The sequence below is a fragment of the Callospermophilus lateralis genome, chromosome 2 (assembly GCF_048772815.1).
Source record: "Callospermophilus lateralis isolate mCalLat2 chromosome 2, mCalLat2.hap1, whole genome shotgun sequence".
NCBI classification, from domain to species: domain Eukaryota; kingdom Metazoa; phylum Chordata; class Mammalia; order Rodentia; family Sciuridae; genus Callospermophilus; species Callospermophilus lateralis.
Window position 1 is genome coordinate 73,288,176 of NC_135306.1, and position 27,596 is coordinate 73,315,771.

At 38.7% G+C, this 27,596-nt stretch overlaps 1 protein-coding gene across 1 annotated transcript in view; it reads right to left on the reverse strand.

Moving 5' to 3' along the window:
• Positions 1–17,889: 17,889 nt before the first annotated feature.
• Trpm6 (transient receptor potential cation channel subfamily M member 6) overlaps positions 17,890–27,596 on the reverse strand; it is a 112,001-nt gene continuing 102,294 nt past the window's right edge. Inside the window, 3 exon segments of the mRNA XM_076841511.2 lie at positions 17,890–18,023; positions 21,103–21,209; positions 25,645–25,696. Of these exon segments, the coding sequence (XP_076697626.2) occupies positions 17,890–18,023; positions 21,103–21,209; positions 25,645–25,696 (293 nt within the window).

The window sequence follows — 27,596 nt, forward strand, 5'->3', positions numbered from 1 at the left end:
ACCCTAGCATTTCCAAAAAAGGAAAAATTGAAGAACTTAAATTTTTAAAAACAAACTTTTAAGTAACTCTTGGATTAAAGAGGAACTCAAAACTCAATTACAAGTGACTTTGAAATTTTAAAAATGTGAATACTAAATACTAATACTGATGGAATGTAACCAAATAGAGCTTAGTAGAATCTGTGTTCATACATTTTAGAAAATAATATTTAAACTGAACTAAACTTTTAGCTCAAGAAATTAAGCTCATATAAAATCGAAAGAAGGAAATACTGCAGACAAAAAAGCAGAAATTAATCCAAACTAACATAGTGTTGATCAATAAAACAAAAAGTTGACTCTTCGAAAAACTATGAAACAGACAAACTTTTAATGAATCAAATTATTGGACAGGGTGGAAGAGAATGAGAAAAAGACAATCCACTTTCTGTTGCTAGAATAAAGGTTTATTTGGCTCTTGGTTTTGTTTGTTGTTTGTAGGCTGGGAACTCCACAAGCATGGAGCCAGCATCTAGTGAGACCCTTATTATTTTTTCCCCCACGATGGGGAATGGATCCCAGAGCCTCACACAGTGCAGCCAAGTCTCTGTCACTGAGCTATATCCCCATCCCTTTGAGGGTCTTCTTGACGTGTCCTAAGATGACAGAGGGCATCACATGGTGAGACACAGCAAGAACAGTCTCATTTATAAAACTACTAATGCTGTAAAGGGAACCCACTCTCATGAGCTTATCTAATTCTAATCACCTCCTGCGGTCCCACCTCCAAATATCCTGAACATGCGGAATTGGGGATAAGTTTTCGATACATGAATTTCTGGAGCACACATTCAAACTAGATTACAGACATCAACATTTAGAATGAGAATTGAATTACACATTTATCTGAGCTGGCAATTTTATCAATTCTTCTTGTTATTCTGAGAAGCATAATTTTTAAATTGATTTATGTCTGTCTTTAGGCAAAGAAAAATCTAGAATCCATTTGTTCCTACCCATTTCTCTCTATATATAAACTTGAATCCCAATAGCTGAGTCTGCTTGAACCTGTTTGCTGACTCAAAGAGGAGCAGGTATAGGATTAAGCATGACCTTGACCTTCCCTGGCTGTTTGGCCAGCCCTGGTCCAGGGTTTCCTTCTGCCAGGATCCCTAGGCCTCAGTATCCCCTTCTACTGAATGTTGAGGCCTGTGCTGTCATTTCCCTCCCTGTCTCCAATCTCAAGACTGTGGTCTACCCTGGCTTAGAAACAACCATTTAATTGGTTATTCAGCACTGAATGATTCCTTTGGTACTGGAAAAAAATGTAAATTTCTGATTAACAGGATAAGCAAAACAAAAAGATGAATGTTGGAAGCACCTAGAGAATGCCAGAGAAAGAATGAAGAGATAAAAATGATTTGAGAAATGATAACTGGATGCAATGAACAAATCAGAGATCTCTGGATAAAGGAGGAAGAAAACAGAACAAATCAAATAGGAGGAATGACCGAGGGTAATCTGAGAAAATAAAAAGATTTCAGATCCAGAGGGTCCATGTGATACAGGCAACTTGCTAAAAGGAGATTCATAATTAAATAAATGCAATAAATGTGTATGCGTTAAAAAATCTTCAAGCATCCATCCTACGGTCGGCTCATCCTAACTGTTCTTCCTTTAAAACATGATGATCCAAGTCAGGGATGGTGGCGCATGCCTATAATCCCAGCAACTCAGGAGACTGAGGCAAGTTTGAGGCCAGTCTTAACAACTTAATGAGACCCTGTCTGAAAATAAAATTTTTAAAAAGGGCTAGAGAGGTAGCTCAAAGGTAGAATGCTCCTGGGTTAGATACCCAGTACTGGAAAAAAAAAAAAGTGACAGATCCAGTGAATACCCCCACCCCCATCTACTGTCCCATCCAAAACCGGGGACCATCACTTTGGCTCTTCACTATTGCAGTAGTCTCGTAACTGAGGTCTCTGCTTCTTCCCCTGCTCTGGGTAGACTACTCTCCATACAGGACTCCAACAGATTGTAGCATGTCTTCCCTCTGCTCAATTCCTTCTAGGAGTACCACATCTCCCTCAGAGCAAAATCTCAGACATACAAGGTCACTTGTAGGATTTGCCTTTTCCCAGCCCCTGCTGACCTTCCCTCTGCTACTCACCATCTCCCCAAAAGGCCACACCCTGCTCACCCATCTTTAGCTAAAATGAGCTCCTGTTCTTCTTGACCACCTGTGCTCTGCCTCAGTGCCTTTAGTCTTGTAGCTTCCTCTGCCTGAGATGTTCTTCCCAAAGATCTGTATGGCTGGCCACTCCCTTGCCACTCCAACAGTGACATTTTTGTTTGTTTGTTTGTTTCCTTTTAGAATATGCTTAATCCTATAATTATCTAATCACCAGTATCAAAATCATATAATTAGGGACTGGGATTGTGGCTCAGCGGTAGAGCGATCACCTAGCACATGGGAGGCGCTGGGTTTGATCCTCAGCACCACATAAAAATAAAATAAATAAATTGTGTCCAACTACAATTAAAAAATATATTTTAAAAATATTATGATTAGTTATGATTATGGTTTTCCCTTTTGAGCAATGAGTTTAGTATATTTGCTTTGAAGATGTGTATTACTCCATTTCCTTTGTTTTCATTATATTTTTCTAGAGTTCAGCATGATATCATTTGAGACAAAACAATCTTTTTCTTCTTTTAGCATTGAGTAAATAATAAGTGAAGTCATCATTTGGAATTATCAATATTAATTTCTGTGAGTGTGTTTAAAGGCTTATTCAGGGCTATAGAACATAAGAGTTTAGTGTGAAATCTGAAGTCTGACCGCTGGGGTTCAAACCCTGGCATCCCCTCTTACATGAGGTATGGGTTAGAGCAGTAAGATAAGAGAACCTCTCTATGCCTTGGCTTTCTCATTAGAAATGGGGAACAATAGTGTAAGGCATCTTATTAGATTGAACAAAAAGAACTAAATGAATTAACATACAGACCCAGAAGAGTGCCTAGCACCGTCGATTATTATTATCATTTTCTTCTTTGTGCTTGACTCATTTTTGACTATTCTGGCAAATGTCTTTGAAGACAATCCTTTTCTTTATCCAGCAAAAGTGTGTAGCTGATATTCTTTTGCAATCTCACACATTTGAATCTTTTTGTCATTTTCACATAGGTACAATAAATTGGTGGGATATAGAATTCTTGGATAACAATTTGTTTTCCTTCTCTGAAAGCTGGTAAATAGCATTTTATTGTCTTATAAGCATTTATTGTTGCAAAAGTCAATGCAGTTTTCGTGTCTTGAAGAGGAATTGCTTTATCATCTTAGATTAATTAATCAATTCAAAAAATATTTATTGTGCTGATTCTTTGAATAAGACAGCCTGAGCCTATCTGTGAAATAGGTAAATATGTGTGTTATGTGTGTAAGTTTCTATAAGCGTATATGTCTGCAATCTGTATCAGACTTAGCAGGTGCCTCTCCATCAGTGCTGTAAGACTCCTTGCAAAAGAACCCTGCCTTTTAATGAGTTTACCATTAAAAAAAAAAATTGGGACACTGCCTGGTTCCACAGTGTTAAATGAAAATAACATTCAGAGTTGAGTTAATGTGATTGCATGGGATCTATTTTCCCCCTTGCTGCAAATCAGAGCCGTTTTCCACTAACAAGAATGGGTGCCCTACTTGAACGGGCAGCAGGCACTGCTGCTAGTCAGAGCGGCACTTAGCATTGCCATCATTACATCCCCAGGTTCGCAGCAATGAAACTCCAGGAGTGGCAAAGTCAAATCAGTTCAATTGTCTGATTGTTCATACTCATAAAGTGGGGAAGCTGGCAGGGGTCCGGCATAAAACTTGGAGTTCTGCAGTGGAGCTCCTTTAAGGTAATTCATTGCCCTCTGCAGTAGCTTAAATCAGAGGGGCCAGCATGGTCACAGTAAATGCAGCTCCCCATCCTGCTGGAGAGCAATATCGCAGATAGCCGGCTGCTATGCCAGATGTCAAAGGTGCACTAAAAGCACTTGGTTTTGATCTACCCCATTCCCGAGAAGTACAATGGATGGGCCTTTAAGCACTGCCATAAAAAAAGATTGTGATTAATGAAGCAGCACAACTTAATAAACCAAGTTGACTCCCGCTTCCTTCTCCTGGGCATTCTCGCTGTCCACAAAGCAGTTCTTTTACTTAGCAGCAGGGACATGTAAAATGTTAATCATCAATCTGTGGGCCATTAAAGAAGTTGCTTTCCCTTTCTCAAGTTGAAAACCAAGGGGGAAAGATAATAGGTTTGGTTAACAGAGCTGTTCACATAATGGAGATGTGCGGAGAAAAGCTTTGATGGAGTCAGCGTGGGAGCCCTTGAGCACTAATCCATCCTGCACTCTGGGACCACGAGTTCAAATCTTAGCTCGGGCTGGGAGGCTCAGAATGGAGGCTAGGGTGAATGTCTTGATCACGGCTAGACCAGCGGGAGGTTACCGTACCTAAGTGAGGCCAAAAATAAGATGAGAAGCACTAAAGCTATCTGTGTCAGCAGACAGGGGCAAGGCCTGCTGGTACTGCCTGACCTTCTACAGCCTTCTTCCTCCCCGAGAGTGGGAAAGCATCCTGCCCTGGTATGCAAGTGGCTGTGGGGATCTTCCCTTGCCCCGCAACAGTACAGAGTTTTCAGCTAATTTTCTAAAGCCCAATAAAATGCTTTCCTTCAGGATTCCAGGGTACCTCATCAGAGAGGCCCAGTTTAAAATTTTATTCACTACTTAGGAATTGCTTCAGAGAGGAGCAAGGGTCAGGAGTCAGGGATCAAAGGATCGGGCAACCAATCAAAGATGTTTCATGTCAGTTTGTTAATATTGGCAGGAAGAGAAACTCCTGGAAGTGTCGGGTTAGACGGGACATTTTGAAATGTTCAGGGTTAGGAAAGGTGATAAAATTAAGGACAGTTTGTTGTGTCTCTGTTTGCTCCGTTAGGCAAACTCTTGGTCGTGTCTTGCCTTGGTGAACACTGAATTCTGGGCAGAACTAGCAGAGGAGATGTGTCCCACTCCTAAAAAATGTGCGTGTCCCAAGACCCCAACGAGAGAAAGGCCAATGGTCCCTGGCATCGTGAGAAATCTTATATGATCAACTGAAATGTCACTTCCCCACTAGAATCTTTAATCTCCAGTTTTCTCTGCTGTCTCTAAGAATTAAATAGAGGCAAGGACATTTTCCACCTTTTAAAATCATGCACACCTACAGTCTTTTTCGTGTGTTTTTCCCCAGTATTCTTCCCCAGAGTCCCAGTTCAGGCCTGTGGTCCAATGAAAGTCAATCCGTTAATAATCCAGATGGTCCATTCAGGCCAAGGGAAACCTAAAGTCAAAGGTACAACACTTAACTTCTTAGACCAGGGCATGAAGATCAGGAAGGAGATACCAACAACTTTGAAAAATAGCCTCACAGATCTCACAGATGAAATGTTTGGCAGTTTTCTTAATCCATTTTCTGTTGCTAAAACAAAACAAAACCAAAAAAAAAAAAAAAAAAAACCTGAGACTTGATCTAGAAGCTTTTTTGATTCACAGTTGTGGAGGCTGGTAAGTCTAAGAGTATGGCATCAGCATCTTCTCGGTATCTTGTAAGGGCTTTCCTGCTGCATGACAGCGTGGCAGAGGGCATCTCATGGTGAGACAGGAAGTATGCTAGCTCGAGTTTCTCTTCCTCTTCCTAGAGAGTCACTACTGCTCATCCCCTGGACCTCATCTAATCCTAATTACCTACCAATAGCCCCAACTCCATGTATCATTAATGAATTTGGGAATTAAGCTTGCTATCACTTATGGAACACTGGTGAACTCTAGCAGCAGTTTATACTGGGGTTACAAAACAGTATAAACTTTGTCATGCATGTATATGTGTGTGTTCCTAGGGATTGAACCCAGGCCCTCACATATATGGGGCAAATACTCTACCACTGAGCTACCCCAACCCCCATGAGATTTCTTGAAACAAGAGCAAGAACTTATGAGAGATCTCTGTTGAGTCAATAATGGGCTTCCCTTTTCCCTCCCAAATCTTACTTGAATTTACTGGATGATTGTAAGGGAACAGGTGTTGGCCAAAAGAGCCTGAATATCATCTTCAAAACCTTTCAGTCATCAAGATGTCTTGAACCTTCTCCCATCCTCAGCCTCTAATATCTCTTCCTCAGAGGCAGCCGGTAGAATCATTCTGGAACACTTAATGCCCCAGCCAAACCCAACCATCCCTTGTTGCCTGGCTTGATCTCTGTTTGAAATGCCCCTTTTTTCACTACCCCAACATCTCCTCCAGGAAGTCTCCCCCCAACTACATACCCTAAGTGCCCCTGCTTTCTTTCTTTCTGCAATTACCACCTGGTGCTATAACAATTGATTTGAGATGTGCATCCCTCAGGACACACATAGTAGCACACCTTATCTCAGTATACAGTGAAACCCATCACAGCTACTCCAGAGGAACTACACAGGACAGATGTGGGAAGGAGGCAAACAGATTGGAAAGTGTAGACTAGGAATCCTTTCATGCTTATATAATAGGTGCAATGCTTTTATATAGTGTTATGCCATAGATCAATAAGTGTGTGCTTTCAAAAAAGCACGCTTTATATAAGATTGAGAGAACTTCTATTAGTCCTATCAAAGATAACATAAATGGGGATATGAGGTGAATTTGGAAGGGGTTGATGGTATGGAGCAATTAAAGCCCTTTTGAAAAAAAAAAAAAACTCTTGAGAGCCATCTCTACTAGTTGTTATCATTCGCTAAACTGCAAGTTCCTATGGGCAGGGTCTATATCTTATTCAGTATCATACTTCTAAGGCCAAAAATTTGTATACAGTAGGTGATTAATAATTGTTGAATTAATCAACTAATCTACCTAGAATCATGTTTAAAATATATGATAACTTCCCTAACATGCATGTTCAAACTTAACACAATAACGTGAAAGACTTTTAGCAACTTTACCTGCACATTCTTCCCAGTCGTCTTGTTACTTCCTACCTTATCCAACATTTGTCCCTCAAACTAGCCATGCAGCTACTCAACATTTCCCAAACGCCTCTCCCAGATGCTCTTCCCTCCACCAGGTAAACTACTTCTTATCGTTCTTCAGGAAGCCTTTCCTTTTCTCTCCAACAACATCTTGCAAAGGTCTCAATTCTCTCTCTTGTTGGGTGGATGGAGGTTTGCGTATATGTCTATCTTCTCACAGACCTACCCAATACCCAACTTATGATCTTGGCATAATGCCAACAAATTCTAGGCACAAAGTTTATTGTAGTTAATACAATAAATCCATGAATGAACCAATAAAGGAATCAAGCAACCCCCAGGGAGTTTCAGAAAGATCAGAAGCTCTGTCTACCTAAGCTCTGTCAGGGTCTTGGGTGTTTAAAAAAGGTAAATCATGAATAAATTTTCATAGTAGAAATGTTTCTAATTTTAAAATTTGATAAATCAAAATATTTTGTTAAATTATTTCAATGTCCCAGTCACTTCCCTCCAAGAAAATATCCAGGATGAATCTTAAATATCATTTTCAAGCTTATGAATCCAACTTTCACATCTTCTATTTTGGGGGAAATGTACATGATGTTGAACGCTCCTCACTGAGTTTAGTGAGTCCCCATCCCTCCGGTATATCCAATCTTTCCATCTCCATCTTAGCCCTTGCCATGATGAAAATTTACAGTGATCAAGGCCATCCAGGGTAGAAAATGAATTAACATTCTCCACAGGACCCTCATTTGTATAGTATATTAGTAGGCTCCATATGTAAATTACTACTCTTACCTCAGAGCTTATTTGTCAGCAAGCTGGGTTGTGCAATTTAGAAAGGAGGGCAACACGATGGTTGCTTGGAGGGATAGAAAGAGGGTAAGGATGGGGGGTCAAGCAGTGAGGGGAAGAGTGGCAATGGACATATTTTATAGTCGTCACTGAGCCAACAGTGTTCAATAAAACCAGCTCTCTTTCCAATTAGATTTTACTTTTTGTGTTCAATAGATTTTGCCAGCATAAGTGAATTATGGAAAAACAAAAACATATATGTGTGTGTGTGTGTGTGTGTGTGTGTGTGTGTGCGCACACACACACACACATATGATGGGATTTCCAAGATATGCAAGAAGATATGGAAAGCTATTCAAAAGTGTGCCTAAATACATAGAACTTTTTATTAAGATGTATTCTCTTGGAATACATCTCTCAGAAACCATATTAAATTTCAACAGCCCCAGTAAATCAAATGAAGAATTGGACCTGTATATACAATCCCCAATTTGACAGGGATTGCTAACTATTCATTGAAGTCCTTCTTCTCTTTTTCTTGGACATACTATTAAGTGACATTTCTTAGTCTCCTTTGTAGGTGGGCTTGACTCAAAATGAGTTCTATCTAGTGGTATGTGAATAAAAAGATGTGTGCTCCTTGTAGGGGTTCTCATAAGATCTCCCATGGTGCTCCTCTACCTTTTTATCCCCTTCTGTATGCCAGCTGAGGAGCCCCAGGGCTGTGTTGGGATCCATCTTTGAAGATGATTGAGCCCTGTCAGTCTGGATACCATAAAGACTAAAGTGGAGCAGAAAATCCCCCAACCCCCACTCATCATAGGCTGCCCTGGACTTTTATGTAAAACAAGAAATAAATATCTACTGTGCTAAGTCATCACATTTTCATGTCTGTTTATTTTTGCCTAGGTTCATGCTAGTAAAGAACCCTTTTAGTTGTGACATTCCAGCATCTGTGTCATGAACAATCTAGTTTCTCATATGAAGCAGCTCCAGCTCCACCAATCTTGGGTTGGAGATCATCTTGGATGAGACAAAAGAAATATAAACAATGATTACTAACAATTCCTCATCAGGTCTGTTTGTTGTATGCCAGTCACTACACCAAGTGCTTGGTGTACATTCTAATTCTGAAAATGATCCTGTTTGGTAAGACATTATGTTATAAATGTGATAAATTTCCTCCAAAACACTCAGGTGCAAAAATGCCACCTTCTCGGTTTGCTCCAGGACTGACAGGGACACCAATCATTGCGTGTGACTTCTTAGGCCATAGCTCCAACTTAGTCCTCTTAACAACCATGAACTAGCCCTCCACATCTAACCAAAAACACTTTCATCTTCCCATCTCCAGGAATAAGCCTCTCTTTTCTTTCCCAGATAGTCTTCCTGTATCCATAGCAACTCCAAGTTACAGCCCCATCAATTTCCCCAGAAGTCTTGGAGGAAAGTTGTCATTTAGGGACCTCACAACCTCTGTGAAACGCCATCAGGGTCCCAAAGCACCAGCATCCATCCACCTACCTTCCTGGGATGGCGATAACAAGAAGAAAACACAAGTCAGTATGTTAATAGATTGTCCTGCCGTCTTCAGATGATAGACCAAAATTTAACGATGCCAAACAAGTTGCCCAAGACTGGCAACTGCTCAATGGCGGAGCCTCATTTCAAACCCAATACACCAACTCAAAGGCCTAGAGAATTTTCTACCATTCCATTTGGACTCTTCTGGGAATAAGGCTCCACAGATCTAAGAGGCTGTCTTTGACAATGGGAAATTTGTTAGTTTTCCATCACTATAATGAAATACCTGAGACAATCAACTTAGGGAGAAAATATTTATTTGGGCTCATAATTTCAGAGAATTCAGTGGGGATCTCAACATAGTTTTAATCGATAATCACTTGGTTCCATTATTCTGGGCCTGTGATGAGGCAAAACAACATAACACAAAAAGCTTGAGAGCAAAATTTCTCACTTCATAGCTTCCAGGAAGCAGAGACAGAAACAGTGTGGCTGGGTTCACATCATACCCTTCAAAGACAGGACCCTTGGAACCTATTTCCTCCACTATGCCTCACCTCCTAATAGCACCACCAGCTGGGGACCAATCCTTCAACACTGGAGCCTCTAGGGACATTCCAGTTCCAAACTATAAAAGGAAATAATTATAAATAATTCAAATAAAATTAAATATTTGAACCATTCACTGAAATCCAAGTCTTAGACTTTTCATTTAAAAGATTCTATGGTCACCCAAATAGCTACTTTCTATTTATATAAATACATACACATACACACACAACACACACACAAATGCACACAGACATGCAAATAAGTCAAGAAAACTGGAAAGATAATTAACATACAATCTAATTTTGCAACTATAGCACTCTGAAGTCACATATCTAATGAATTAGTCTTACTGAAAAGCAGACAAAAATCTCACTTGACTCCATCTTAATCACAAGTTTTCCCAGTTAAAAATTTAATCATAAAATTTTAATCTGGAATTTTTTTTCAAAACAAAATTTTGAAATAAGAGGATATCATTTGTTCAATGTATTAATGTGATTATTAAGCTAACTGATAGTGATTTAGGAAACCTGAATTCTCTCCTTTAACAATAGTTATGTTAACTTCAGTGAAGCACAATCTCTTTTAATCTCTCGGTCCTCATCTATCTTTATTTGGCTCTCATGTTTTCTAAATCTACAATTCTGGGAAAATCGGTGCTTCATTTGGAAAATTAATGATATATCTTGGGTTACCTTTGTAGCCAGTGTGTTGTAAAAAGATGTGACAAAAAGAGGAAATTAGAGAAAAGAAAGAGGAAAAAAAAGAGAGAGGGAAGGAAGAGACAATGAAGAGAAAGAATTTTTAAAAAGAAAAAAAATACTTTCTCATCATGATCCATGTTTCTCAGGGCTCATCTAAGAGTTGCTTGAAATTCTGCTGCATCCTTTAGAATCAAGCTGAAGAATTTCAGACTTTGAATATTCTACTCTGACTGGCAGGCCTATCCCTCAGCAGAAGATGAGATGAACAGAAATCTTAGCCAACACCATTAAAAAGTTGATTGATCTACCCATCTTTGTTCTGATTCCATGTACTTCGAGCAACCTTCTTATTAGAATCCAGCTTCCAAGACCTTGAGAGACACAGTGTAAGGGCCAGTTTGGTAAAGCTTGCATCGGTTCTATTTTTCACTATAAATTGATAAGCTAGCAGGTCACGAGATGATATCAAATGGTAAGTATTATTGTGTTGACCAACAAATATCTAATTGTCTAGGAAAGCCAAAGGGAGCCATGACAGAAACAGAGGTGGAGGCAGAAAAAAATTTGCTAGCAGATCCAATGCCAGCCTCAAAGAAACTATTTTCCTGCACGTACCTCAAGACATGCCATGGGGAGTGGCTTTTCTATGGACTCACAGGGGCCAAAGATGGCATTAAGGAGCAAGAGAGATTTTCTTTTTTTTTATTTTTTTTTAAAGAAAGAGTGAGAGAGAGTAAGAAAGAGGGAGAGAGAGAGAGAATTTTAATATTTATTTTTTAGTATTTGGCGGACACAACATCTTTGTCTGTATGTGGTGCTGAGGATCGAACCCAGGCCGCATGCATGCCAGTCGAGCGCGCTACCGCTTGAGCCACATCCCCAGCCCCAAGAGAGATTTTCCTGATATAACAGAAGCAAAGAGGACACCAGGAAACACTCTACAATTCCCAGTTTAGATTTTTCTTACGTGATGGTCAAAGTTGGTTCCCAACTTTCAAATCTCTGTTTCCAGTCATTGTTGTCGAGTCGCATTGTAGTAATTTTAAGTGTGTTGGTCAAGATCACATTGTTCTCTATGTCATTGATTAGCTCCAGCACGAAATTCCAGCTCCTCCTTGGGTTGCTGACTTAGTCAAGTTACTTAACTCATATGCAACATTTTCAAATCAATATAAAAAGCCTCGTAGAGATGGCCATTAAGTTGTTGTTCAGATTGAATGACTGTGTACAATATGCACTGAGCACAATATAGAGGAGATAGTGAGCACACAATACATGTTACCTGGTAACAATGGTAAATCAACGTATGGTGAATTCCTGATTTGTCTTGGAGAAGCTTGCAGCAGACATATTTCGTCTCGCAAATTTAACCTTAGCGTCAGGACATCACGGTATAAGGCTCAAAAAAGTTTGTTGGATAGAAAAGAACATTTCCACAAAGCTAAGAACTAAACCCTGAGTAATGACTACACCTCTCTTTCCACCCTATACCATAAAATATCCCCAGAAGCTCCGGAGCAGTAGGCAAACATCTCATCCCACAAAGCCTAGCCCGTGTTTGTTTGCATTTGCAACGTGCTTCCAGAAAACACCACTCCCTACTCTCTCAGTAAAATACATCACCAATCCTGCCAACCATCCACGACTCTGTAACCTCACCCACAGCAGACACACACACCTCACAGTCATTTCTTCTCCTCATCTCCATTGTTGTTACCAGCACTTCCAAGTCCTAATCTGCAAATTTTCAAGGGCGAGTAGGGGAATCCCCCAAAATGACAACCTACCAGGGATTTCATTGGTTCTCCAAAGACTCCTAGGATTTGTGATCTTTTGCTTGGCTATCAATAGGGTTCAGAGAAATAGATCCATTAGAAGCTAACATTCAAACAAAAATGTCATTAAGGATGATTCCCCCCAATCCCTCCATCCAAGACAATCACTATATCCACATTTGGACATTCATTAGCAAAAGGATTTTTACCATAATATTTGCTAAAACTTTGAAACTAATGTAATTTCTTAAAACAACTTTTTTTATTTTTTATTAATTTATTTGTTTTAATTAGGTATATATGACAGCAGAATGCATTTTGATTCATTGTACACAATTGCAGCACAACTTTTCATTTCTCTGGTTGTACACAATGTAGTGTAGCACCATATGTACAGTCATACATGTACCTGGGGTAATGATGTCCATCTCATTCAACCATCTTTCCTGCCCCCATGGCCCCTCCCTTCTTCTCCCTCCCCTTTGCCCCATCAAAGTTCCTCCTTTATTCCCATGCCCCCCAATTATGGATCAGCATCCACTTATCAGAAAGAACATTTGACCTTTTGGTTTTGGGGATTGGCTTACTTTGCTTAGCATAATATTCTCCAACTCCATCCATTTACCTGCAAATGCTATAATTTTATTCTCTTTTAGTGCTGCGTAATATTCCATTGTGTATATATACCACAGTTTCTTTATCCATTCATCTATTGAAGGGCATCTAGGTTGGTTCCACAGTTTAGCAATTGTGAAAAGAGTTGCTTTAAACATTGATGTGGTTGTGTTAGTATAGTATGTTGTTGTTAAGTCCTTTGGGTATAGACTGAGGAGTGGGATAGCCGGGTCAAATGGTGGTTGCACTCCAAGTTTTCTAAGGAATCCCATATAATTTCTAATGATTCACAATAAAAAAAATTCACTAGGAGAACATGAGAATTTTACAGGCAGTTCTCAGGCAGAATTTTCTTATTACTAAGCAAACCTACACTGACAAAATTAAATCACCATTAATTTGAACTTTTAAAAAATCATCATTTAACAAGCAGTAAGTTTCTAAATTTGCACAGTGGCTCCAGTGGTGTAATCGATTAGCTCTGGGTACTTATATGATCTTGGAAGATTCTAAAGTTGCTATTTACGTTCAAAACTATCACCAATGCCAGTGCTGGACACTACTTCTTGTCCTAGAAGGGTTTTTTTTTTTTTTTTTTTTTTGGACACAGAGAAACAAACAAAAACTATAAGTCAAATTAAATCCATCAAAAAGCAAAATAAGGAGCTGGGGTTATTGTGGCTCAGTGTTAGAGCACCTGCCAGGCATGTGTGAGGCACTGGGTTTGATTCTCAGATTCGTATAAAATCATCAATCAATCAATCTATCAATTTTTTAAAAAAAGCAAAATAAGTAGCAGATGCTGTGATATTGTGAATTTCCTGATTTAAAACTATTTAATTAAGCTTCAAACCAAAAAGAGAGCCATGGGCTTTTACCCCTTGGGAAGGGAGAAACAGCAGAATCACTTTTGTGTTTGAAATGAAACGGGTCCACTGAGTATCCTCTGTAAACATTAAATAATGATCACACCATATCAAAAATGAAAACCCCTTATTATTTATTGAACTGAATCCCATGCTCACAAGAAGATTTTTAAATGAGATTCTCAAAGGACTTTATAAATGCTCTCTCATTATCATTCACCTTCATTTGAAAAGGTAAGTATCTTCATCTCCATTTCAGAGTTAGGGGTTAACAGAAAGGTGAACCAAATTATATAAACTTATATTACAAGTCTGAAAATGATAGATACCAAGATTTGTTATCCCTTGAGGACTAACAGCTTTTCTTTGAAAAATTAAGCAACCTATCTAATTATTTTTAGGAGGGTGTTTCACAAAAACACAATATTTTATCTGTACATCGTGGTCTAGAAAGAAAAGTCACAAAATAATAACTGTGCTAAATAAAAAGCCAGTGTGGTTTCCAGAATTCTCTCTATTCTCTGTACCCACCCATGTGGCTGGAGATTTGAAATGCTATTTAAGTCTCATTTTCCTTCAGAAGCTAACCTCTGTGGAATAAAATGCTGTTAAGGGGGAAAAATCTTTTCTGTCATTTGACTTTAACTTATGATAAATTAGCTTCAACTAGTTTCTTAGAAAATTGCCCAAGAAATGACTACAGAAAATTAAATACCAAGACTTCAAAGAGGCAAACACACAGCCTTCAAATTCCGACCTCAGAGAATAATCCTCCCTTTCTCATGCTTTGGAGAGATGTGAGTAAAGAAATCGTACTAGGGCATGGTAATGAACCATCTTTCAAATGACTTTTCTATCAATCTTCTTTTCAAAGGGTAATAAAGTGATGATTATTCCTAGGCAGTTTCTGGGAAGTTATCATCTCATTTCAATAGTCACCGGTAAAGGACTGCACTCTGGCACTGTCACTGATGGTGATAAGGGCAAGAACTGGTTGGGAATTCAATAGACAAGGTGTAGGTTGTTAAAAGCTATTTCCTAGAAAATTAAAACAGAGAGAGATCAAAAGAATTGTGTTGGGTCTTAAGGAATTGGTAATCATTTTCTTCTAGATTAAAAATGCAAATCTGATCTATTACCTAGTGAATGAAATCCACTATCATTTGAAGGTTTTGTTACTTCTTTTTAAAAAATAGTGTTGAAAGTGTGTTATGTGCCCAGCTTTGTGCTAGATGTGGGTGGGTGTCTGAAAGCACAGGACATAACAGGAACATCTGTGGCATGACTTCTAGAACCAGAGTAGCCAGTTTCCTCTAAAATAACAGTCACAAGCAACAATAACAGAAAGTTTTTAAAGTATTGACTGAATGTTGGGAAGTCTGGGTCAGCCAGTACTTGTTTTAACAAAGCCTCAGAAGACAACAGGGCAAGAAACACTCAAAACCACATCAAACTTCATCCCTCAGAGCTGTAAGAAAGCTCTAAGATAGCAGGGGCAGAAGTCACTCCAGGCATGTATAGCCTCGTGGAAAGAAAATCCTATGTGCCCAGTGCCCCAGTAGAGAATTTCCTGGATCCTGCCTGTTTCTCTGGTCCCCAGATTCAGATCCCATCTGTGATGCAGACTTTGTGCTCAGAAAAGGACTATGCGGTCTGTTTTTCTTCGCAGGTTCCTAAAACCAGTCCTAGCTATGTCTTCTTATTTGCCATAATTCTCTTGTTTCAGTGTATACATACTGCCCTGGCAGGTAGGGTATGAAACATCTCTGAGTTCAACATTTGCCCAGAAATAAAAAATTTTACCACTTGGTAGAAGTGCAAATTTGAAATAAACAAAAGTAAGTAGGAGACATAAAGCTCATTAAGGGCAAAGGTATGTCCTGTTCATCTCTGTATCCTCATCATTCATGCAATGTAGAAAAGGCACTTAATAAATATCTGCTGAATAAAATTGAAACAATAAACATTTCACTCTAGTGATCAGAAATCAAAGTTATTGTCACATTGTATTCAAGCCATCCTAGTTGTCTGCATTGGTGGGATAGTGATGAGCATAGCTGTCTTCCAAGCAATCCTAGTGACCTTTGCTGAGCAGTTCATCTTTTTTTTTATTTAAAATTTTTCTTTTAGACATTGATGGACCTTTATTTTATTCATATATTTATATGCGGTGCTGAGAATCAAACCCAGTGCTTCACACATGCTAGGCAAGTGCTCTACCACTGAGCCACAGCCCCACCCCTTAGCAGTTCATCTTTTTAAAATGTTATTCTGTAGATTTTTCTTCACTCTTTTTTTTAAGCACACCACAAAAATTTGAAATCAAAATGTATTTGCTTTCAGGTTCTATCCCAGGTAACAAGTAGTTGGCCAATAAATTGATGCCTTTGATTTGGTCCTTGGACAAATTGCCTCTTTCCATTTGAGTTGAATACAGCACTGAAGTAAGAAGCAATTGATCTTTATTGACTCATAAAATAGAATAAAATATTAACATTTTATCTGCCCTCACTGTTAATCAAGAAATCACCCAAATTTCCCACTGTCTACCATCCCAGACCAAAGTCAAAGGAATATAGATTAACCCTTATAGCAAGCAACTCAAACTTAAAAGAATCAGACAAAATCGCTGCAAACAAAATCCTTGATTTTCTACCCACTGTGCAACAGGCTCCCTGAAGTATAACCTAAGAATGCAGGAGCATATATTTGAAAAGCAGGCTCAGAAGCAAGATATGTAATGTAAAGACTAAAGATAAAGATAAGCTGAAATTTTTCAAACCCAGGAGGTTTGCTGCTGGCAGATTGGAACATGTTATAATAAGAAAGGAGAGGCAGGGGGAGAGGGGAGAGGATTCCCAGCCCTCCGTCTCTGCTTGTGTGCAAAGCTCATACTTGTTTTGAGGTAGGGCAACCCAACCTAGTGTGCAAGAAGCACAACTGACCCCTCCCAAATGCCACACAGTGTACTTTCCAGAGATCCTTCATTTTGGGCATCAGAAACTGATGACACATTTTCAAGCCAGATTAAAACCACCGGAACTCCATCTTGGAGCGAAGTAAACACCTGCAAAACATGTTTCAGTCTGAAAGCATATATTTCTTCATAAGACCCGACACGCAGTGATTCAGCCTGTAATATTACAGACAGAGCTCTGGAAAAGAAAGTAGCTTGATAGAGGTTGACCTAATCAATTCTATGACTGACAGCATCCCTAAGATCAAGGAAGGGAAACCCTTTCTTAATTTATCTCCACTTTTACAATTCCTTGAAAAAAATAAAAAATAAAAGGAAAGGCATTTGTTTTAGATTTCCCTTCATTTTTTGTTTTAGAGAAACCCGAAATGCCCAGATATCACATAGATTACTGACAATACTCAAACCCAACTAGATTTCACCAGGATACTAACTTTTACTGGTTAGTTGGTACAGGAGTGTGCTCTGATCTGTGCAAATACACCCTTATTCCTTGTTTTTTGTTGTTGTTGTTGCTAGTCAAACTAGCAATTGTTTCCTTGTTGTTGCTGGTCAAAGCTCTGTGCTACTGAATAGAATAGAGGAGGAAGTCAAATAACTTCTTAATGCACATATATATATACACACACACACATAAGAACAATGTGTGGGTGAGGTGGTGAACAGCAGTGGGGGGTACAGTCTGCATACACAGTGAGAAAATAAATTAAATTCATCCCCCTAGTTCCTTAAACACAGCACTCTGCTCCAAGGGTTCCAAGTGAGCAGCTAAAGCAATGAGGTATCAAAAAAAAAAAAACAGTATTTCCAGCTGACTTCTCCAAGTGTCTTCTTGTGGAACCTGAGGAGGATAGAGAATGCATGCCAAACATCCTTCATAGGTCAACATCCTGGAGAATCCGTTCATTATATACCAATGAGGCCTCTGGGCAGGAACAGATGTGTTTCAGTACAAAGCCATCCTGATCCCTTGATCTGATGTAATCAGTGTTGCATCATCAATCTACTTCACCAAAAAACTCATGGCAGAAAGGTGGAGGACCATCATCTTCTTGCTTCTCCCCCTTTTAGAGTCGTGTATGATCTTCTAGGGAATTTCTACTCCTTTCTCTTGCTGGAGGCCCCTCAGTTGATTCTTTTTCCTTCTCAAATCCAAAGCTGGAATTTATTGTTCCAGGGGAATAGTCATTTCTTTTCAAATCTGCAAGGAAGATAAGACAATCCTAGGACATCCCACAAACATACTTATATCCTCTAGAAATACTCAACTTGAGGTTCTGCTAAGTGTTCAGGGAGGGTTCTACTTCCCCAGGCCATGATCCAACCAAGTCCTCCCTCAATGCCCATGTGTAACTCTAACTCCCTTGCTATGGGGAGCACTAGACACATGGAGGAAAGATATGGTAGTTTGATTTCATGTACAGTGTTCCATAAGGTATAACCTGGCCAGAGTTAAGAAAGAGAAACTATTTAATTATGGGCAGGGTCAGGGAGGTCAGCCAAAATGGGTCAGTTTTCTGTAACAAAAACATACCTCAAGTTCAGCACTACCTACAAAAGTTTTATCCAATTATCAGATCCTATGTTTCCTGAGCCCTCCATCTTCCATTCGAAAAAGGAAATTGGAAAAACATTCATAGGGGTAATCTTTGGGAGAAGGACCTGGAGGAAAATGAGCTTTAAACATGTGGGTAACTTTTTGTGATGCGCTGATTAAATCTGGTAGTCTTAAATGTATATATCCAGGGAGCTAGGTGTGTCATTCAGCAGTACAGCACATGTTTAGTGTGCGCGAGGCCCCGAGTTCCAGCTTCACCAAAGGGGTAAAATGCATTTTTTTGCATTTTTTAATATTAAATGGGGATTCTCTGGTCATAAAACTAATACAGATTTTAATAATTATCAACATCTATTGAACAAATATATCTATTAACTCCATCCAAACACCAACTCTATGAGACAGGTACTGTTACCCCAAGTTTTCAGATGAGGGTACTGAACTCCAAGTTCCTGTAGCTAGTAAAAAGCAGAACTGGTGTGTGAGCCCAGACTGCCAGGCTCTAGGTCCTAGACTCTTAAACACTGTTCTAAACTGCCTCTCCACAAATAAGTAAGGGTGAAAAGTAAGACAGAAAAGTCAATTCTAAACTTGTTTCCCACACTAAACTTTTTAAAAATCCATATCATAAACATCCGAGTAAACAAAGATATTTCCTATTTCCATTTAAATGTTGGTTTAAAACTAAGATTTGGAAGGGAAACACAGATTATGTCTAAAGATGGAGAAATTATCAAATCACTTACTTGAAACCCACCAGTGTATTTAAAAAATGATCTCAACCTTAATGGGACAGAACAGCCAACTGGGTTCAGGAACTGGAAGTAGTACATGATGGTTCAAGTCTCCCTGGCTCCTGGCTGATTAGATATAATGCTTGTGTCTTTAAGAATGGAAACTGCCCTGTCCAGGGTATAGTGAATCAGGCTAGGGTGGGGCCAGTGCCTGAGGACATGCAGCTAAAGAGTCCAACTTGCAATCATGGGATAACTCAAGGGTTTGTCAGCTCCTGCCTCCCATAGGGCCTTCATGGGAGGCCCTAAGACCTCTCAGCCCAGCCCCAGCCTGGGCTGCTTCTGACCAGAGGGGAGGATAAAATGCTGGGTACTGATCTCTCAGCTAGTCTGGTGTTTGATTTGTGAGACAGAGTCTGGGTAGCTATGAGAATTGGGCTTTACCCCTGTTACTGCTCCATTTTTGACCTCCCCAGCCAACATATGCACCCTGGTCCCCTACACTGGCTAATGCACTATATTCCTACTGGAACTGGAGGCCAACTCTAAAATCCAGGGTTTTTTTGCTAAATTTTGCCCACAAAAGTTCCCTCTCCCAGGCTACGGTTGTGTCTCAGCGGTAGAGCACTTGCCTAGCATGTGCAAGGCGCTGGGATCTTTCCTCAGCACCATATAAAAATAAATAGAATATGTTGGGCACGGTGGTGCACACCTATAATCCAAGAGGCTCAGAGGCTGAGGCAGGAGATAGCAAGTTCAAAGCCAGCCTCAGCAATAGTGAGGCACTAAGCAACTCAGTGCCTCTAAATAAAATACAAAACAGGGCTGGGGATGTGGCTTAGTAGTTGAGTGCCCCTGAGTTCAGTCCTCAGCACGTAAATAAATAAGTAAATAAATAAATAAAAGGTATTGTGTTGTGTCCTTCTACAATTAAAAAAAAAAAAAAAAAGTTCTCCCTCGCTCCTTCCCTTTACACTATAAATTTATATCTGCTTCATTCAAGGGAATGACCAGTACTCATACTGATTTCCAATTGAGGGTATGATATAGATTTTTAATAGATGGGGTCTGACTACCTTGCCCAGGCTGGCTCCTGGGCTTTTCAAGGAACCTCCTGCTTCACCTTCCCAAGTAACTGGCACTATAGAGTTATGGCCACCACAGACAGCTCAAGGGTATAATTTTTGATATGGCAGGAAGGGCTACTTAGCTTAAAATATGTGAAAGTCCAGTATCAGATCAAGTTTGATGTGACCTAAGAAAAGAGTGAGGCAGACATGAAGCTCCCCTCCTGAGACAAAATTAAAAGAATATCATGGAGCTGGGATTGTCAGGTTGGAGGGCAGAGACCTCCAGTTGTTTGCTTTTTTATCAGGGATATTTTCCATGGTGTCTGTTTTGGTTTCAGAGAAGCTATGCCATATTATCTAGCCAGATTTTTAAAACAGCAATCACAAGATGTGTTTAATGTGGTGGGTTGTAGATCAGTGCTAATGGATTTGCCTTGCAAATACCAGGCCATGGTTTGAGCCCCAGCACAGCAAAAACTAAATAAAGTGACAAGTTTTTATTGTGAGAAGCACAATTTAATTGACAGTTGTTGTTTCCCTCTAGACTCCACCCTCCTAAGTGTCCAATGGCAAAATAGAATAAAATTGAAATGTTACGGGTACCAGGGTAGGAGCAAGCTGGAATCAAAGGGGCAGGCCAGGGCATGTTTCAGTCAGTGAAACTTTTCCCTGGGAGTGACTGTGACAAGTACTGGGCCCCATGTTGTTTTATCGCATTTTGGCAGAACCTAAAGTAAATCCCTGTCCTTTTAATCCCTTCGGAGTCTTGAAAATTTTGCAGTCAGAAAGTCAGGCTCTGCGAATGACTGTGAATGAGATAAAAATGTGATTAAGATTTCCGACTCGATCCCAGGTTACAATAGATGTTGTTTCTATGAGAGATTTACTTAGAGAAAAATAGAATTGTTTGTGGCATACCCGGGAGTTTGAGCTTCCGGCAACAGGAGTTGCAACGATGTTTTGCAATGAAGCTTCTAATTGCATCTTCCCCTAAATTGGCTGGTCCAAACACCATTCCTCTTGATCTAGAGGAAATATCAGAATATCAATTAGATCATGGCTAAGAAAAAAGGAGCTCAACTAGGATTCTCTAAGATACCGAACAGTATCCCATAGTAACCCAGTAACTTGAAGGAGCCAACAAAGAACAGAGCACTTTGGGGAAGCAACAATGTTAGGTTTGCAAATTTAAAATTCAAATGCACTTAAATCTTTGTACCCAACTCCAAGACCTACTGTGAAACTCATTTTCAACGCTAATCTGATAGAAGAGTGAATTTTCTATGTACCACATTAAAACAAAATACAGTGAAACCCTTTTTAATGCATATGGGGTGAGAGAGTGACATTCATTACCAAATGTTCTAGTAAAATATCGAAAGGTAAGGTATAAAGTAAAATTGCTATTAGAACACACCTTCTAAAATGATGCATATACATCATTGCAAACCCAAATACTTTTCTCAAAATAACCTTCCTCAAAAATAAATACCTGTCTGAACCCTAGAGACAGTATTTATGGCTTTTTCAAAAGCCACTTTCTGAGCTGCAAACTGCTGTAAATGGGCTCTTTACGGGACAACAAAACTACTATTAGACCATGTGCACATGGAAGTAAACCAGGTATGCTCATCGAATAGAATCAGTATATGGGAGGCACATTTCAAATATTCTATCATTATAATAGATCTCCAGCAGATTCTAGGATTATGTTCATCTGTTATCATATTGCCAATAACCATGATTCTTCAGACCATGCCATTCTGCACACCACGGAACACAGCACACCAGAAACACTTCCAAAGAAACTTTATGAAAGCTAATATTTTATTTTAATGACATGCAGAGTGGAAACAGCACATTTAAAAAGTCTGAACTCAATTACCACTCTTAAATACCACGTCTTAAGAAAAAAGCAAAGCAAACTATCACAAAAGGAAACAATAAACTTCGCTTCTAAGGAATGCGGTTTTTCAAAGGGGACATGGTGTAAAAATGGACTTTTTTCCATCCAAGTATTGAAACATTTATCTCAATTTCCACTTCCTTTTGGCAGAAGAACAGTAGCTGCTCTGAAGATGTGCCAAGCTCAGAATGAGGGCTGATGTCAGTTTGATCTCAGATTGCCTCTTTGCTCTGTGGTGAGTAGGTGGAGGAAATCTCTTGGGAAGACAGAGTGGAAAGACACTTAGGATTAACTTTCCTGGTCACTCAATCGCTCTTACAAAGTACAGCTCTGGTGGTGTTTACCAGGCTTCATAAGCTGTCTCTTGTTAGCTATGCCTCCCTTTCAGCCCATCTGGTAAGGCACTTCTTCAATCAGGTGAAATAGAAGGTGGCAAAAAAAAAAAAAAAAAAAGTCGAATTGCTCGGTATTTAGACCAGAACTCTACAATTCCAATTTAGTGAAAACTAAAGGCATTAGTTAGTCATTCCCATCAAAGGATTCCTTTCCTTAATCTCTCTATCATGTCCCTGTTTGCCTTTCATACCTGCCATTTCTTTCCTCCCAAAAAAGAATGAAAACCCCCAACTTAGAAATAACATTGATTCTCAGATAAAAGCTCTTAAGCTAAATCAGTTTCCCCTAGGAGCTATGTGAAAGTCAAGACAAAAGAACCAAAATTACTCCAAAATGAATATATCAGGGATTCGACTGCTCCCACCCCCATGCAGCAGAGGGTAAAAGATTGCGAGCACATTCATTTGTATCTACACTCTACAGAAAGCCTAGGGCCCTGCAGTCCAGATAATCAGGTTAAGGAAAAAAAAAATGCAACTAGCTGTTTTCCAGATTTTTCACAACATAGGAAAAGCAGGTGGTCGCTTGGTTCCACACGCGAGGAAACGCTAATTAGTGCCATCTATACATAGATTTACTAAAGAACATCTCATCATTTCATGCTTGTCAAATGCCCAAAACCATCAAGGCAGTAATCTAAAAAGATATAAACTCAAACTACCAATAAAACAGGCAGAAGATTAGAGAAAGTTGAGATAATAGGCATGAGAAACAATATTAGAAATGTATACCACAAAAAACACCTTCCCTTTTGATAGTGGATTATTCCCTTATCTTCACTCCCTTTCCTCATACACAAGTTATTGTCCTGTCTTCCCTGAGACTCAATTTTCTCATTTGCGAACTGGGACTGAAAATGCTTTACTTACAATGTTGTTGCAAAGGCTAAAATAAATAACATATGTGAAAGTGTTGGCTTAAATTGGTGCTTCTCAAACTTTAATTCACACCAAATCACTGGAAGATCTTGTCAAAAACGCAGATTCTGATTCTATAGGTTTAAGGGAGTTCTGCCACATTGCACTTGTAACAATCTCCCATGAAGCTGTTGTTGTTGGTCCTAGGTCCATGCTTTGTGTAGCCAGGGTTTCTGACCAAGAAGTGCCTCGTTGAATTAATTAGATATCATTCTCATTGAACTAATGAGTCATGAGAAAATAGGACTTTCTGTTATTGTCACCATGAAGACTAACTGAACCCAAAACTGGGTGGTCCCACAAAACCAGGCAGGACTTGGTAATGCCATCCCATCAGTTTCCAGAGTTCTCATCCTCAAGTCATAAAAGGTAAAGTTGCCATAAGACAGAAAATTCTCAACTCTGGTTGCCCACAGAATCACATGGGGAACTTTTAAAAAATACAGACATAAGGGCCCTATCTTTGGAGATTCTAATTGGATGCCAATCCTGCGCATCTTTTTTTTTTTTTAATTTCCCTAGGAGACCTTAATAAAAACTGAGACTTACTGCCCATAGAATGCAATTAAATACTTAACTGTCAAGTAGGATAATAGAATCTTGGAATCCTAAAAATATGGGCTATTCAGGTCATATTAAGTGATATATGCCAAGGTCAGAATTTAATGAATGAGAGTATATATAAACTAGGTTCATCATATGTGCAAAAAAATTTCACTGCAAAATTATAAAGAATGTACAGAACAAGGATCCCACTATAAACCCAGGGTACACAGGGCTACTGAAGAAATAATATTCTTAGGTTAAAAAAAAAACTTTAGCCCTATTAAGGTGAAAAATAATAAAGCCTTAATGTGTACCCTAATGATTACAACATGGATGCCATAGTCAAATAAAGATCATGAGAATTAGATGATGCATATGAGCAATATGATCACCTCACCTTCTCTAGCTCACCTAATCCAATTAAATATCCAACATACACTTAGTAGATAGGCTTTTGCATAGAAATCTATAAGCGGGACCATATTTAGATTCAGTAAAATAACAGAGCATTACAGCAGTGCACATCTAGGAGTTCTGGGGGAGGAAAAGTAAAAACGTCAGACTTTATTGTATAAGGACTGCCCACATATGTAGTTTTATATTTTTTTCTACCACCTAGGAACCACATATAGATACTTAAGATGACTAAGAAGTAAAAATGTTAAATGCCAGCAGTTCTCAAAGTGTGGTCTATGGACCAGCAGCATCAGAGTCACCTGGGAATTTGTTAGATGTGCAGATTATTTGGTCCCACCCCCAACCTACTGAATCAGAAACTCTGGAGGTGGAGCCCAGCAATCTGCGCTTTAACAAGTTCTCCTGGTGATGGTGATGCAAACTCACATTTGAGAACCATTGTTGTCTGCCGTATTGATCAGTCCTCAATCGGCACCATCACTTCTTTTTACTCCACCTTTAACAGAAGAACACAACCTCAGATCCTTTAGTGTCAAGTGTTTCAAAAAGCCTGCTGATGGGACAAAATGCCCTGGGGAATTCAAAGGACAGGCAGATGACTCCTCTTTCTATATAACTTTGGCTGTAAATTAAGCTGGACAATCTGATGCTTGTTATTTCAGCCCCATTGTTTTGACCTCTCATAGCTTTGCTGTTACTGGATATCACACTTATGTCCTCAGCTGTCATTTTATAAGCAAGTGATGGAAGATGCTTTCCATGATAAGATGCTATGATTCCACTGTGAAGACAACAAAGGCAACTGTGCTTCTCACAGGACACTGTTTTCATGTCAAAGCCAACACAAGCTAAACTTAAGCACATTTCTCTTGTGTTTGGGACACTAGGAAACTCAGCATCAAATTTGCAACCAAATTCTGACTACTATATAATTTCCATTTATATATACTAACCCAACTCTAGATTTAATGATTTTATTTCCATACTTTCCTTTTACCCACATTTTCTAATCTAAAATCTTATTGTTTTAGACCTATATACAAAAGCTGCTTCTAAATCTTTCTAGGATCTAGGCAACAAGCTGTATGTTTATAAATTATTTTAAAAACCATGTACCATTTAAACAATATGCAGTGTATATATATATTGAAACATTACATGGTTTCCTATTAATATGTATAATTTTTACATTTTTATGTAAGGGTTAAAGAATAATTAAAAAGAAACATGTACAAGTTAAATGTAATTTTCTAAATGATAACACATAAATTAACTTACTGTTTGTCTTCAGGTTTTATAACAGATGGATCTGTCAAATTTTCTCCAACACCTCAAAAGAAGAAACAAAATTCACTTAGCAAATGGAGGTTTTTCTTTTTTATAAGTTCAAGAAAATAATAATCAAGTCTTAGCTTCTTTTTGTTGATCTTACAATCGCTGTGTAGTAAATTAAACATCATATGAATTAAATCTAATATAAAAATTGTCCAGGAATGTTTGGAAATTTTAGTGAAGGCACTGTCTCCCACAATCCCCTCTGTTATAATAAACGTGTAGACCACAAATGAATGTTTTGGAGGTGTGTTCACAGTTACTGAGAGTGACATCTGCCATTAATTTGCCACTTATGCACATTAGACATTCTAGTTGTATTTTCTCTAATTCTCAGCAATCATAAGATATTAGTCTCATATCCTAATTTTACATGTGAATCTCATTTACATCAATGAGTACATTGATGTTCAAAGAGATTAAGTAATTTGTCAAAGGTCTCTTGGATCATCCATGATCATAACCAGATTAAAGCTGAGGTAAGTCGTGTTCCTCCCGTTGATTCAGGGTCCCCTTAGATGGACTCCATCAGTGCTCAGCAAGGTGCAAGGTGCTATGAGGTTTTGCAAGTACAGCCTCTGCTTCATCAAAGGGATACATCAAATTATTTACACCACTTACAGACACTACAATGAATCAACACCAAGTTGTTGATCAGCTGCTGGTTGCACCTCTGTGTTCAATTTAAGCTACCAGCACTTTTCTGAATATATGAGTCTTCAATAAAATTTACTTGTTACAAGGTGACACCAAAGCCTTAACAGATAATGTAGGTTCAATTTAAAGCAAAGTGTATTTAAAAGAAAAAAAAAAAAACAGGGATGAATGCCGAAAGTGAATCTCATAAAACTCAAGTGGCGAGGAGGCTGATTTCCAATGGTGGTGACATTGCAGGCAGCTGGACAGATAATCGGGCACCATGTTACAGTGTCTGAGATCATTCTCTAACTTGCTCTAGCTCTGTGTTTGAAAGAGATTAGCTCTGTGGGAAGATTATTTAAAACTTATGTGAACTTTACAACATTGGTATGTATTGTACTTTGTGAAAGAAACTCATGTTTTCTAACCACTGTTTTAAAACTCGTGTTGTCTAACCAATATTTTCTTTGTAATTGTAGATGGACAACATACCTTTATTTTATTTTATTGTATTTCTGTATGCAGTGCTAAGGATCCAACCCAGTGCTTCACACATGCTAGGCAAGTGCTCTGCCACTGAGCCACAGCCACAGCTCTGTCTAAACACTATTTTTAAAATATTTCTGTATTCTGTATATTTAAATGAGTTAAACTTTCCACAAGAAAATATAATCCTTACAGACTTTTCCCCTAAAAACTGACTTCCCTAGGAAAATGATAGAGCAAGTCAGAGCTTAGAGCAGCAGTGTTTTAACTTTTTCCTGTGTCATGTCCCCTCTCTGTCAGTCTGGTAAGGGTAAGGGACCCCATTCTCAGAATAATGTTTTATATGATTTAAATATGTAGGATTATAAAACAAACCAATGACATGGAAATGCAGTTATCAAAATATTCTTCAATTACAGTATTACAATACATGTGCTTCTTTACGAGTAAATTAAATAACAGGATTTCTCCTGGATCTATTAACTACCATAACATCCAATGTGTGACAAATACTAACAATATTTTAAAATATCTGCCATCTTTGTAAATATTATGTTAATATCTGTAATTTCTATTGTAAACACTCACAAGTACTGCTAATATCACTGTGGTATGTGGTCTACTGTAACTGAAGAAAATGACAAGTTTCAGTTACCAGTTAATGCAAATAAGGTATAATTTGTTTTCTCATCAAAATCCATATACCCTCTGAATTTGACCCAGGAGTACCTTAAAAAACTCCTAGCATATTAACTTCACAGTGATTTTGAATA